The 15,356-nt window shown below is 42.5% G+C and overlaps 1 protein-coding gene across 4 annotated transcripts in view; it reads left to right on the forward strand.

The window, feature by feature from the left end:
• The window catches only part of chd5 (chromodomain helicase DNA binding protein 5), a 70,000-nt gene that overhangs the window by 19,097 nt on the left and 35,547 nt on the right, over positions 1-15,356 (forward strand). For all 4 annotated transcript variants that reach the window (XM_036211818.1, XM_024270957.2, XM_024270954.2 and 1 more), the window contains exons 4-12: positions 2,735-2,950; positions 7,303-7,421; positions 7,933-8,174; positions 8,249-8,361; positions 8,449-8,575; positions 8,813-8,979; positions 10,973-11,191; positions 11,316-11,522; positions 13,840-14,051. In XM_036211818.1, the coding sequence (XP_036067711.1) occupies positions 2,735-2,950; positions 7,303-7,421; positions 7,933-8,174; positions 8,249-8,361; positions 8,449-8,575; positions 8,813-8,979; positions 10,973-11,191; positions 11,316-11,522; positions 13,840-14,051 (1,622 nt within the window). The remainder of the gene's footprint in view (positions 1-2,734; positions 2,951-7,302; positions 7,422-7,932; positions 8,175-8,248; positions 8,362-8,448; positions 8,576-8,812; positions 8,980-10,972; positions 11,192-11,315; positions 11,523-13,839; positions 14,052-15,356) is intronic.

Genomic DNA, 15,356 nt, shown 5'->3' on the forward strand with positions numbered 1-15,356 from the left:
GTCTCCCTCCATCTGTCCTGTTCCTTCAACAGACTCTTCTTCATCTTCACCCCCTTTGTTTTAAATGCAACATCTCAGTTTCTCTCTGCTGTCATTCCCAGTCACCCCCCCTCAAAGGTTCCTGTCAGACAGAGGTCCACATGTCAATTGGAGTCAGAAACTGTCAGCGGCTCATCCCAGCCGGGGGGTCAAAGCTGCAGCCAAAAGGAGCTGGAGGAAATGGTTGTTTGCGTTCCCTTTTCTCATCTGCCTTTCAAAGCAATGTTTATGGGAAAGTGAAGCCTTCAGAAGGCGGCTGTAACACTAACGTATGACTGAAAAATAGCTGTTTTGAAAACCCTCCTTGTGAGGCTGTGAGTCAGCAAAGAGCTGCTGCTTTGGAGCATCAGGAGCGGGTGCAGCATCCAGCTCCATCTTTCTTCAGATTTCTGTTTTCTGGAGGCATGCTCTGCAGAGTCCTGCAGGCGGGAGCGTGACGGGGAAGCCGCTCATGCAGTGACCTGATGGGATTGTCTGTCGGTGTTTAACACTGAACTCTGGACCACCAGGCCGATGCTCACCTTCCTCCTAGCTTTTCTCTTCACCTTCATCTCCATCTCCGCTCCCATCCCCCTCCCACAATCTTCTGTTTACTTTCTTTTTTTCAGCTCTGCCTCCCTTTTTTTCTCTTTATGCATAAATGAGATTTGTCTAGACGGGAGCTGGAGCTCCGGCTCTGCAACCACAGGCCTCCGCATAACAAGCTCGTTATGCAAACGCCTCTGATTGGATGGCGCCGTTCCACTGGCTGCCACTGTGATAGAGTCTGTGTGGTGAGTCTGTGTGTGTGTGTGTGTGGGGGGGGGGTGTCACAATGATAAAAAGGAAGAATGAAAGAGGAAACAGAAAAGAGGTGCGTTGAGAGATGGAGTGAGAGAAAGTCATGGGGTGGAGGGAAACTATGAGATGTGAGGGTGGTGTGTGAGGGGGGGCTGAGCTAGACATTGCTCAGATTTGGTCGCCATGGCAACACAGCCAGGCTGCTGCAGCAGCATGCAGCCTTTCCTCTCCATGCGCTGCAGAGCAAAATGCCGTCCAGGCTCCTGACGGTGGCTCGCCGAGCAACAGGCGCGCGGAGGAACGGCACGGCGGGAAGCAACCGCAGCCTGCAGACATCCACAAACACCAGTATTCAGAGTGACGAAATGCTTCAGAAATGTCATTTTAATTAAAACCACATGCACACCCCCCACAATTAAAAATTCAAACACACACTTGCTCTCATCTACTACACAGAAAAGCAGGAGTCAGGGGGGTGGGGCTTTTTTTTTTATTCTTCAGACATTATACATTCATAGATCCAGTAAATGATCAGAGCTGAAGCTGAACCTCATGTTTCCTCAATACAGTCCATCACCTAGAGCCAAAAAATCTGTTTCTCTGTTAGGATGAAGGTAAAACTCACTGCAAAATATCAGCTTTAATTGCTTCATTCATCACAGGCAAAATCATATTTTACTGCACTTTTATTCATGTTGTTTAATCAAACTAATAAATGCTTCTCCTCAGGGCAGACTGACAGGAACACAGAATTGTACTTCTGTTTTTTCATTTTGTACAATAGTTGAAAAATGAACACTAATTCTGTCTTTTATATAATAGAAACTTTGTTTATAGAGAGCTTAGATTGTCTGTGCAGAAATAGAACAAGACAAAAGAAATGCATCAAATCTATGTACACAGAATGATTTCAAAGTCACCCTTTTGAAAGATAGACACTACACAATCAATAAAATAGAATACTTTACAAAGTAGTGGAATAAAACAAAAACAAGACCCTTTCCTGTCTGTTTAAAATCCCCCATGACGATTAAAAAAAATAATGTTCCCAGTGGTGTTTTAATTATAATTCTGAAGTTTTTAGTAAAATCCCACAACCTACATGTCTTAAAAAGCAATTTTTCATGTTGATCTAAATACTCGGTCTCCATAATCTCCTCTAAGGGGGCGTGGCTTTTGGAGCTAAGATGAGCAGCCCCGCCCCTGACCCCAACCTGTCTGGTTTTGATAGCTCTGTCTTTCCAGCGTTCTCAGTCCTGCTACCGTAAGTATTGGATGAAACTCACACCAAAAATCCAGTGATGCTGATTTGACCACAGAAATGTGAACGGCGGCTCATTTGACTGCAGTCAATGTGAAGATACCATCTTCTCTTCTCCAGAACCTGAACTAGACACTAGGAACAGATGAGGGTTTAGTGCATGTGCAGCAGAGCTGTTGATGGAAAGAAGATATTCATTCAAACAGAGTCTGTCCAAGACAGTTTGATTGATTTAAAAGGAGAAATACTCGGAAATGCAACAACAAAATGATTTCTTATTACATTTGTTCTCTTTCAGAAGAAAAATGACACAAATACATGTTAGAAACTCTATAAACAGAATTTTAATCAGAGGGAGAATTAATAGTCAAATTATTGACATTTTAAAGAAAACTGTCTGATATGAAGTGGAAAAATTTAACTGGCAAAAAACAAAAATCAAATGTAAAACAGTTTTTCTCCTCATTTAGTAAATGGAAATATCTGGTTGAGCAGAGCTCTAAAATACTTTTATTAATTGTCTTGGTTGAAGATACGAAAAAAAGATGTCAATTACCCAGGATTCATTTCTGCTGCAGAATTGTAGAGGTCAGTTAAACAGTTATCAGCCTCCTGCAGGTATTAATGTGCAGCTTCAACCTGTCTGTGATCCAGGGAGGACTCCACATCCGGTTGGACAGTGACCTGGAGACGTCGGAGGTAGAGGACGAGCGGGAGCGCCTGGACATCGGCTCAGAGAGTGAGAGCAGCATGTATGTCACCATGAAGAAGAAGAAGAAAAAACCCCGGGAGAAGAAAGAGAAGAAGCCCAGGAAGAAGAAGAGGGACGGGGAGGAAGACGAGGAGGGCGATGATGACGGGAACATGAAAGTAAGTCTGACGCCAAACTGACATCAGCTCAGACGCAGACAAACCTTCATTTAAAGTTACTATATTTGGTTCCTCTGGACCAAAAATGTCCAGAGGCTGAAAAGACAATGATCAAGATGCATTGTTATAAATGAAAAAAACTATTTAACTACATTTGAAAAATTGTAAAATAGAATAAGTGTGGCAGTGCAACACACAAGCCTTTAATCTGAAATCAAAAATGTTACTTTCAGAATAATAATATTGATCATCCAAAACGGTTTAATTTTTTTGAAGAATTTCAATGGTTCGATATGATTAAAAATAAAACCCATTGAACCAAAAGTTCAACTTTCTTTAAAAAATTAAAAATGAACAGCTGGAAACGTTTCTTTTGTCCTGTTTGTCCTGGAATCAAACAATTTTCAAAGTCATGTTTGATAGAGGGTGTAGGTGAAAATGTGCAGCATATAGTTCATGATTTCAAAATATATAAATATATATATATATATATTTATATATTTTCAGTGTATAGCACACACAGTAAGGACTGCATGGTGGGCCAGTGATTTGCACTCAACAGCGGTTTGAATCCCGGCTGGGTTCTTCCTGAGTGGAGTTTGCACGTTCTCCCCGTGCACGTTTGGAGTTTTCTCTCCGGTTTTCAGTGCTTGAATATTCTTCATTGGTTCATTTGTGGCTCTAAATCGAGGTGTTTAAGTGGGTGTGTGTTCTCATGTACTGCATTACACCCCACCTTTGCTTAACAGTAGCTTGGGGGTGGGGATAGGCTCCAGCAACCCAAACAGCAGGCTTGAATTATTTAAATGTGACAAAAGTCATTACAAATGAAGAACAATAGATGAGTTGTTCTCACCATAAAGTTTAGAAAATTTGCTGAACTTTTCCCACTGAAAGTGTTTTTGAGATTTCACAGAAGCTGCCATTTTCAAATGAGCAGGAAAAGGCACTCCACTGCCCCTAGTGGAGTTTAGATAAACTTCAGGGCAGAAAACTTCGACCAAGTTCTATCTAATGTGTCTTAATGAAGAGTTTGGACTATTTTAATAAGAAAGGGGTCTCAGAAATATGATATGATATGAGTGGTTATGTGGGGTTATAAAGATGAATTGTGTGTTTGTCGGGGGGTCAAATTCCAACCTGTTGTAGGTTTGTTGTGATGTTGAAGCAGAATTATGGGTTAATGAAAAAGCAGATTGTAAATTTGAAAATTTTACATTATAAATTTCAAAACACATAAATAAAAATTTGAAAACAGTTTTAAGCCTGAAAGTACACACTATAAACTAAAACTAAAGCTTAAAAACTTAAAACTAAAGAAATATTTGAATATTTGAAAATAAATTATAAATTAAAAAATTGTAAATTTAAAAATAGACATTTTTTGAACATTTGAATAAAAAAAAAAACTTTAAACTAAAACTGTTACCAATCGAATGTCAATGTGTATTTGTAACGACTGCTGTTCTGTTTTTTCAAGTTTTTTTTCTCATTTTCTCTTTCTTACAAAAAAGCAATGTTGGGTTTAAGGTGTTTTCATATTTCAAATATGCATTTTTTTGCAGTTTTTCAGTTTAAAAATATATCTTTTAAATGTACAATTCTATTTTTCATATTGTTTTCCTTTAAGCTAAAAGCTATTTTAAATATTTTTAATTTCATTATGTCCAAACTTCTATTTTTCAAATTTGTAATCTGTTCTTTTTTTAAAATTCACTTAGCTGGCCCCAATTTTACCCTATACAGAACAATATTTACCATTAGATTAATTAAGGAAATCAGAACTAAATTACATTTTAGGAATAATAAAAATAAAGGAGTTCAACAAGTGCAGCCAAAGACAGAAATGATTATTAATCCTGAAATTCGGGTCTGTTCCACCTGCTACTGTAGAGACATTTAAAAAAATAATTTAAAAAATCAGTCTGAGTTTCTCTGACTTTATTTATTTTGCAAAGTTTTGTTGGAGCTCCATTTTTACAGCAGTGATACATTTAAGTCCCACAAATAAAACTCTTGATTCTTGACTCAAACTAATATGAGTTAAAAAAAAAAAAAAAAAAAAAAAAACTTCTGCTGAGACTGAGCTGAATGACAGAAACAGTATAGGGTCATCAGCAAAAGAGGAAAGCTTTGGAGTATGATGACCCCCCCATCAAGAGGTGTTGTGTATCCAGAAGAGGAGGAGTCCCAGCACAGAGCTTGGGGGAACCCTCCTCTCCTTCAGTAAAACGCTGCGGCTGATTTCTCTCCAGAAGTGTGTCACGACTGCAGCAACTTCCTCAGAAATAGAACTGGTGGAATGGCCTGGTTTATGGAGTGAGGTGGAGAACAGGAGGGCGGTGCTGCTTCCAGGGCCCGTCAAAAGCAGTGGAGTGGCCACTCGCGCAGCACTAGAATCATTGAATCAAGGAGGTTGTTCTGGTTTGATGACTGATAACTGCTGGGAAATTGGTCCTTTGATAACTTTAGATGGGAGTGAGAGCAGGGATGCTGGTTTGTGGTTCACATCTGATGGTTAAACCCTGAAGCCTTAAAGACCCTCTCTGATGAAATTGTGTTTTTAACATGCTCATGTGGCATTTTCTGATGATGGAGAACATGTGAGAAAATTAAGCTTAAACTACATTTCTGAATATTTCTTTCTTCAAACTGTGATGGATCAGGGGCAGATGGGAAAAAGCTTGTAGAAATATGATGGGCGGGGCCACAATCTCCTTGCTCCGCCCCATTCAGATGCATCCATTTGCAGACAAATAGATCCATGAACGTCTTTGTTTTCCTCGTCTCAGCTGGAATCTGGATTAAAAATGTACAGCTAGATAGCTCTGATATTGCTTGCCGTTTTTGTTGCACACCGCTAATGTTTGGTTGCAGGTTTGAGAGGCTGTAAGCTAGCGGGACAGAGTGTAAACAGAGAGCTCTCAGTTATTGGTATTGGGAAGGGAATGAAACAATGTTTTGGTGTTTTTAACATGTTCTTGTGGCATTTTTCTGATGATGGAGGACATATGGAAAGAAAATAAGCTGAAAATTGCATTTCTGAGTATTTCTTTATTTAAAGGGCGCATACCATGCTTTTCTTAAATGTTTCAGAGTAAACCATATCCATATGTATGATCATATATTACCTTTCACACATGAAAGAACAAATGATTTATGGAATAGGAGTTATTTTGTACGTTTTTTTCCTACCTGGAAGTAATATGCCTCGATCTCTGAGGCTATGTCTGCTTTCCTTCACTACTCACTCTATACTGTGTTTGCTATTTTGTAGTGCTGTCTAAATTTACAATTCCAAAAACCAGTCCAAAAGATATTTCCCAAAAGTCTTTACGAAAAACCAGTGTGCATCGATACTCACTACATTAGCTAATATAGACCACAATGCATTGCACCTTAACAAAAAAAGGTTGAAATGTAATTTTTAAATATTTTTTTAATGAACCATTCACATTTTCATCATCAGAACACACTGGATTCAAAACTGATGTCATAAAATGTTTGCACTGGTTCAATTTTCACTTTGTGAAATTGGTGACGTCGTATCTGCTGTTTAGAATAACAATGTAGTGAGCATGGTGTCCAAATTGCCTTAAAAATCCAGGGCACTATATATTCAAGAACTATATAGATTTTTAGTAGTTATGGATTAGGGTGGAAATTCAGACATAGCCTGAGGATCCGCCTTTCGCTGCTTGTAGGTATCGCCCATTTTATGACGTCATTCTAGAGCCGGCCTCCCACAGAAACAAACAATATCCAAACTTTTGCAAAGATGGATGTGAATACCCTATATCTGCCTTCAGTATGTCCTGTCTATTGTTATACTGGTTGTAGCGATGGCCGGGGTTAGCGGCTGAGCTAGCTGAGCAGCGAAGCAAGCTCAGCCGCTAGCTGAGCCGTGAAGCTAGCAGCTGAGCACCATTAGCTTTGCAGAGAAATTGGGTGTTGGTGTTAGACTGAAGCGGTGCTGGCAGAGCAGACTCTTCCTGGAGGGGGTGGTTTGCATCGTGCTGACATCAGCACGATGGGCCAAAAGCTCCCCACAACAGCGAGTGAGTTGTGGGTGGGATTGCTCTGTCCTGCCCACAACTCAGAGGTGATTTTCTAATGAGCTCCTGACAGAAACTATGTCCTAAAAACAACACAGGTTTTTTGATTCTGTCTAAAAAAACGGCATCATCATCAGGATTAAAAGACAACTGAGAACTCTGAAGATCAGAAGATAATGAGAAACTGTTTCTGTGATAGAAGATAATCTCCTTTTAGGTTCACATATAAAAGGCATAACTGTGAGTCATGTGCGTCTTCTTCTTTGTGTAATTCATGTCTTCTCTGCACTTCCGCAGGAACCCAAATCCTCCAGCCAGCTGATGCATGAATGGGGTCTTGAGGATGTTCAGTACGGCTTCACAGAGGACGACTATAAAACCATCACCAACTACAAGGCTTTCAGCCAGTTCCTGAGGCAAGCATCCTCCTCCTTTGGACTGTCAGACTCCCCCAGCTGAGAGTCTCCTCGCAGGACTCCACAGTGAGACGAGCGTGCGCCGTGACAGGCAAACACTGCTCTTTTTGTTTGAGATAGAAGGATCCACTGTTGGTTTAAAGAGTGGAACTCACCTGGGGCTGTCTGGCTCTGCTAAGCCCGTGCTCTGACAAAGTGGAGCATGAGCTCCTGCGGCGCCGCTGTGTGCAGTCAGCTGCTCGCTGGATGGCGGTGACAGCCGGGAGGCTGTGGGACTCGGCGCTCTGACCCGCCGCCTTTCACAGGCCAAACCTCAAGCTGTTCCCTGACAAATCACAAACACGACACACAGCAAATCAAATAGAACAGAAGTGAGGGGGCAGTGCAGGCTCAGCAAATCAAGTCCCGCTTCCCATCAGTCCTAAGGGAGGGAGGGAGGAATCCCAGCAGCGGGAATGAACTGTGACATAATGAAGCTGCTATTATTGTCTTCTCCCTCTCTGGTCTGCAGGCCTCTCATCGCCAAGAAGAACCCGAAGATCCCCATGTCAAAGATGATGACGGTGTTGGGGGCCAAATGGAGAGAGTTCAGCGCCAACAACCCATTTAAGGGGGCGTCTGCCACCGCCGTGGCCGCCGCCGTGGCTGCTGCCGTAGAAACCGTCACCGTGGCTCAGCCGACGTCCGTCAGCTGCAGCCAGCCCAGCTCCCAGCAAAGTCCAATCAAAAAAGCCAAAACCAAAGAGGGAAAGGGTGAGGCGCGTAAGTCTGTGACAGTCCTGCAGGTCGACTCGCCGCTGGCTCACTTTGGTGACTGTGTTTCCCAGGACCCGGCGTCCGCAAGAAAAGCAAGGCCGTGAAGGATGTGAAGAAAAAAGCCAAGCCCAAAAAGACCAAATCCAAGCCAGGCCAAAGCGGGAAGAAGAAGAAGGTGTCTTCGGTGCGTGATCCTCCTCCTCACGTCTCCCTGCCTGATTTCACTGCTCCTGATCTGGTGATGTTCTGAGCTCTTGTCCTTCTTCTCCAGAGCGAGGAGGACTTCCTGGAGGAGTCGGACTTTGACGACATCAGCATCCACAGTGCCTCTGTGCTTTCTGACACCTCGGGGGCAGCAAACAAGAAAAGGGCCCGGCGTGGGCGCAAGAAAAGGAAAAGTATGCTGTGCTGTTTCCTCTGAAATGAAATGCCTCAGGAACCCAGCTGATTGATTATGGGTAATGAGGAAACATTTCCTCTGAGCTCTGTTTGTTTTAGAAATGTCTCCTGGGGGGGCAGTGGCGGGGTTTTGAAGCAGCTGTTCTCCTCCTGCGGCGTGCTTCATCCTCGCTCGTCTCCTGCTGAGAGTGGAGCCGGGGCGCCGCCTCCTTTAATTACTTCGTCATCTCCTCCAGAGGAGGACGGCGATGGCTACGAGACGGACCACCAGGACTACTGCGAGGTCTGCCAGCAGGGCGGGGAAATTATCCTGTGTGACACCTGTCCAAGAGCCTACCACCTGGTCTGCCTGGACCCTGAGTTGGAGAAGGCCCCCGAGGGGAAATGGAGCTGTCCACACTGTGTAAGCACCTTCACGGTTAACACTCACGTTCTCTTTAATATTTAGTGTTTCTGTTCCAGATCCTTCAAGAAAATGTTGTGTTAATTTGATATGGTCACAGGTCTGTTCTACTTGTAAAGGTTTTATAAAAGCCGCACCTGGAGAAAAGGGGAGTGGGTCTGAAATCCAGTGCTGGGTTAGTAAAATTGATCAATCGATTTAAATCGATTTAAGCTTAACAAATCAATAATTGATCCATAAAAATATAGATCAATTTATCACATAAAGCTAAAGTCTGCTAGCTTGATGCTAACATTTAATGGAATTTCTCATAGGACGGCTAATGCTAACACTCAGTCGACCTAAACATACATTCTGACTAAATGAACATCTTTACAAACTGACAGACATACATTTTTTAGGCTCTTTTAGGGAAATATGTTTTATTGTAACCATTTGTGGCCTAAAGTACAGTTTTTTTGCTCATACTTTCTTCTTCTTCTGGAATAAGGTGTACTTCTATAGCATGATCTCCACCTAGTGGTCAAACTGAAACGTCCTCCAGGAGAAGCAGAACAATGTTTCCAATGTTAATGATCTGAACATTTTAGTTAGAACTTCTCCTTTAGAGAATCCATGTAACACTGGATGATATTAACAATCTCATTATTTCACTGATACATTTACAGTATGTGAACTGGGTCAGATTAATATGAATATATTCAAATCTTATAGTAGATTATTAATGTATTTCTAAACAAATGTGTATAAATGTGTAAACTCAAAATGAATTGAATTGAAGAATTGTGACAGACTGGAGACCTGTCCAGGGTGAACTCTACCTTCGCTTATCAGTAGCCGGGTTAGGCTCCGGCACTACCACGACTCTGAAAGGGAAGATGAGTGAATTAAGAATTGAAAGAATCGGAAAAAATCAGAATCAAATCGATTCAGGTTCTGGTGAATCGAATTGTTTCTGGAAATTATAATCAATACCCAGCCCTACTGCTTACAGTGGCAAACAAAGGCCTAAAGTCAGGTAAGAACCAATCAGATTGCATGATTAAATGGAGTCTTCACACATGGACGAGCAGAAACCTCTCACCTTGAAGAAATCAGAAAGTTACAGATTTTTATGTTATGTCTTTAATGAAGACGTCTATAGCTGCGTTTCCATTACACATTTTCACAAAACTTTATTACAATTCTAGGATTTTTTTAAAAAGTCGAAATGACACAGTTTCCATTAAATCATAGTTTTGCTATAAAGCACAAACCAACTCACGCAATAAGTCATTAAAAACACGGCGATGGATGAGAACAACATTTACCTCTGAATTGAGTTTTTTTTGGACAGTTTTAGGGCATTGTGGAATTATTGTGTAATATAAAAAATATCTGTAACTAAAATGTAGAAGCTGAGGTTGTACTGAAAAGATGTAAATCGCATTGCCACAAAAAAAAACAGTTAAAGGATAATTTTTTTGTACAAATTGTAAAGTAAAAGTAGCTTAATAAGGCCCCAGAATACTAAGGGTTAATGATTTAAAGATTTTCATCCATTTAAGACTGAGCTGATCGTTTCATTTTAGCAAAAAAACAAGGTTTTTATTTTTGTATATTTTGAGGAACCACAGAGGAATGTTAAAATAAATCCCAGGAGGTCCAACTCAACCCAGAATCTTGATTTAGACGGAACAAACTGATGCAGAAAAGATGAAAAAAAATCAAATTTCTCTGTTTGTTCCTGATCTTCATCATTTACATCACATTTATCCTGATCATTGTTGCGGCCGTCTTCCTCTCCAGATTCCATCCTTTCCTTTCAGTCACCAAACTTTAGTCCTGATCCGTGTTCTGGAGTAGTTGGTTCTGTTGGGTCACACAGTCTAGCTAACAAGAACACACTGGACTTTCTGTCCTTTCAGACTCTCAGGTCACCAGGATGATGCTGTTTGATCAAATTAAACACAAAACTGTCATCGTTTTTACTCCCATTTGTCGTGCTCCTCAGGAGAAGGAGGGAATCCAGTGGGAGGCCAAAGATGAGGAGGAGGACGAGGAGGAGCCAGCAGGAGAGGAGGAGGACGACCACATGGAGTTCTGTAGAGTTTGTAAAGATGGAGGAGAGCTGTTGTGCTGCGACACCTGTCCGTCCTCCTACCACATCCACTGCCTCAACCCGCCTCTTCCTGAGATCCCCAACGGGGAGTGGCTATGCCCCCGCTGCATGGTAAGCTCCGCCTCCTGCTGCTACCGAACAGTAGGATTCAAGAAGCTTCTGTAGAACGCTTCCACTGAGAGTGGAGCTCTGACCGAAGCTGAATCTGACCGCCGTGCTCCTGCTGCTCCCTCAGTGTCCTCCTCTCAAAGGAAAGGTTCAGAAGATTTTGCACTGGACGTGGGGAGAGCCCCCGCTGCCGGCCGAGCCGCCGGCAGGTCCCGACGGAAAGCCCTCCGATCCCCTGAGCAACCCCCCGCTGAAAGGTCGTCCGGAGAGGGAGTTCTTTGTGAAGTGGGCGGGGCTCTCCTACTGGCACTGCTCCTGGGTCAGCGAGCTGCAGGTGAGACGCCAGAACCACCTGGACCGGGTCTGGTGGCCAAACCAGCGCCTGACGGTTCTGTCTGTCAACTGTTGGGCAGATAATGTTTTTTTCTGCTCTGGGATCTATTTTCAAACCAGTTTTAAACACATCACCCACTTTCTGGACGTCTTTTTCTTTTCCGCAGCAGCAGCAGGAGATCGCACTATTCTTGCTATTTCCTGCACCTTTGAGTGAAAGTTTAACCCACCACAAACTCTAAAACTCACAAAAAATGTAACTCACCTAGTATGCTGTGACTTATGGGCCCTAAAAATAAAAACATCACAGCGAGAGAAACCAGCGAGAATGGGGCCAAAAACACACGTGTTGTCATGGACCTCTACAGGAAGTTTAGAAATTATTATGGGATGTCCACACAATAAGCCATATTAATGGCTGTCTCTACAGCGTAATGATCATTTTTGCTACAAAGTCTGAAATTAAGCAATTTTCACTTTTTTTCACAATATTGTGAAAGAAAACTTTGGTTGAAGCGATCTTCACCAAATGTCACACAAATGCCACCAGCTTAAGTCTACAACCACAACTGAAGTTTCATTAACCTTTGACTTTGGGAAGAGGGCATCCCAAAAAAATCACTTTTAGTACCTTCTACAAATTTAAACTCAGTCCAGGGATTTTGATCTATAGCCTCCAAACTCCTCAAGCATCGTTGGAAAGCTCCTTGGGAAAAATGCTGGTTTTAAAATTTGCAAACGACGAGCTCACAAAAGTAGTGTTCCTCTTCTGCTCTCACATTTTTTTTTTATCAAGGCTGAATCTGAATTCTTCCCCTACCCCTACATTGACCCTCTATCTGGAGACACATGGAAAAATAGGCTGTGTCAGAATTCCTTCACTACGCACTATATATTGCATTCCCCATTTTGTAGTGCTGTCCAAATCTACAATTCCAAAATTGAACGCCCTAGAAATTTCCCAGAAGACTTTGCGAAAAACCAGTGTGCATTGATGCTCACTACATTAGTGAATATAGGCCACAATGCATTGTGTTTGAACAATTTTTACAAAAAGAAACAAGTTTAAATGTTCATTCATCTATCCATCCATCTTCTTGATCGCTTCTTCCCTTTCGGGGTCACGGGGGTGCTGGAGCCTATCCCGGCTACTGATGGGTGAAGGCGGGGTTCACCCTGGACAGGTCGCCAGTCTGTCTCAGGGCCTCAATCACACACCCATCCACTCTCACATTCACACCTAGGGGCAATTTAGAGTCACCAATTCACCTATGAAGCATGTTTTTGGACGGTGGGAGGAAGCCGGAGTCCCCGGTGAAAACCCACGCATGCACGGGGAGAACATGCAAACTCCACACAGAAAGGTCCCAGCCGGGAGTCGAACCGGGGCCTTCTCGCTGTGAGGCGAGAGCGCTAACCACTGCGCCACCGTGCAGCCCAGTTTAAATGTTATTGTTAATAATTCATCCACATTTTCATCATCAGAACACAGTGGAGTCACAAATAAACGCTGTAAAAAGTTCAAATTGATTAGATTTTCATTTTGTGGAATCGGTGACAATATATCCACCGTATAGAAAAAAAAAGTATTTGGACATGGTCATAGTGTCTTCAAATTCTGACGTTACTAACCCTCAATGACGTCATGACGTTGCTGGTCTTCTACATTAGCGCGTAGCTCCTAGTGCTCGGAAATTACATAATATCATCAGTTTTATAACTTTAAAAAGTCAGGCTAAGACAAGAAGTCACTTCTGACATTTAAATGTAAACTTCTGTGCCTGTGAAGAAATGCATTTCGGCGGTTCCGCGGATCACCCTCCCAGCCCAGAAATACGCAGTTGAATATTAGAATATAGAATGTAGAATATTATGAAAATGTGTACAGGAATCGCTGGCTCAAACTGAATAAAACTATAACATACCATATAAACATATTAAGACATGTGGGCGTGGTTAAAAAAGACTTTGTTCCCAAGGAAATTCAGAAGTTTACTTTTGCTGATTCTGCTAAAAATCACATAGATCTGTTCATCTCTTCCAGATGAACAGAAAAAGGGTTTCCATGGAGACCAAACCAACGGAAAAGTTAGAAAAGACCGAATTTTTTTTTTCAGGATTTTGTCGTCTGAAACTCTAACCAGGATGTCTGGGGAAGAGGGGCAGAATAAAACCGTCAGCAAACAAGTCAGTGAGGCTGGGTCAAAAGGGGGCGGCGGGTCATGCAGCTCGTGCCTTAATGAAACGTTTTCCTGCAGTTTAAATCAAATAAGCATTAGAGGTTTGGAATATTTGACTGAAACTCGTGTTTTGTGCAGCTGGAGCTGTATCACACCGTCATGTACCGCAACTACCAGAGGAAGAACGACATGGACGAGCCCCCCCCGTATGACTACGGCTCCGGAGAGGAGGAGATCAACAACGAGAAGAGGAAAAGCAAAGACCCCCAGTATGCTGTGATGGAGGAGCGCTTCTACCGCTACGGCATCAAACCCGAGTGGATGGTCATTCACCGGATACTCAACCACAGGTGCTACACCCCCCCTCCAACCCCCACCCCCAACACTTCCAGCTTCCACAAGAGACCCGATGAGAGGATGGAAAGCTGCGGCTCAGAGTTCAGGATTTCTAAAGACGTTTTCGGCTTCTGAACTCGCCATTTCTGCTCCATCGTTGCCTCTTAGCTCATCTCTCATCAGATCTCGTTTTTTCATTAGAAACCCAAAGAATGTTAATTGATAGGTCCAAAGCTCAGAGGTGTGAGAATACAGATGCTGCCTCGATTTACTGAAGGAACCTTCAAAATTCACTTCCCACACTAAAGCACGGTGGTGGGAGTATAATGAGCCTGTCAGTTTTGATTTTTGAAGCAAAGTGAACTAATCCCATTTGCATATTACCAAAAAAAAAAGCACTGAGAACAAAAAGTAATTATATGGACCCATTATATTATGATCCATTATTTGTTTAATCCAATATTTTCGTGGGAAGAAGGAGAGGAGGAAGGCGGGTTCATAGGGAGAGAGAGAAGAGAAGAGGAAAATCACTAGTGTTGGACTGAGAGTTGGGACTTTGAATGTTGGAACTATGACAGGAAAGGGTAGAGAGTTAGTGGACATGATGCAGAGGAGAAAGGTAGACATACTGTGTGTCCAGGAGACCAGGTGGAAAGGTAGCAAGGCTAGAAGTTTAGGAGCAGGGTTCAAGTTGTTCTATCATGGTGGAGATGGGAAGAGAAATGGAGTAGGAGTTATCCTAAAGGAGGAGTTTGTTAGGAGTGTTGTGGAGGTAAAAAGAGTGTCAGATAGAGTGATGAGTCTGAAGATAGAAATGGAGGGTGTCATGTTCAATGTTGTTAGTGGGTATGCCCCACAGGTAGGATGTGAGCTGGAAGAGAAGGAGAAGTTCTGGTTGGATCTTGATGAAGTGATGATGAGCATCCCTGGAAATGAGAGAGTTGTCATTGGTGCAGATTTCAATGGTCATGTTGGTGCAGGAAACCGAGGTGATGAGGAGGTGATGGGCAGGTTTGGTATCCAGGAGAGGAATGTAGAAGGACAGATGGTGGTTGATTTAGCAAAAAAGATGGAAATGGCGATAGTGAATACATTCTTTGAGAAGAGACAGGAACATAGAGTGACCTATAAGAGTGGAGGTAGAAGCACACAGATAGACTACATCTTGTGTAGACGGTGTAATCTGAAGGAGATCAGTGACTGTAAAGTAGTGGTTGGTGAGAGTGTTTCCAGACAGCACAGGATGGTGGTGTGTAGAATGACTCTGGTGGTGAAGAAGATGAAGAAAGAGAGGGCAAAGGCAGAGAAGAGGACAAACT

The sequence above is a fragment of the Oryzias melastigma genome, linkage group LG5 (assembly GCF_002922805.2).
Source record: "Oryzias melastigma strain HK-1 linkage group LG5, ASM292280v2, whole genome shotgun sequence".
Lineage (NCBI taxonomy): Eukaryota > Metazoa > Chordata > Actinopteri > Beloniformes > Adrianichthyidae > Oryzias > Oryzias melastigma.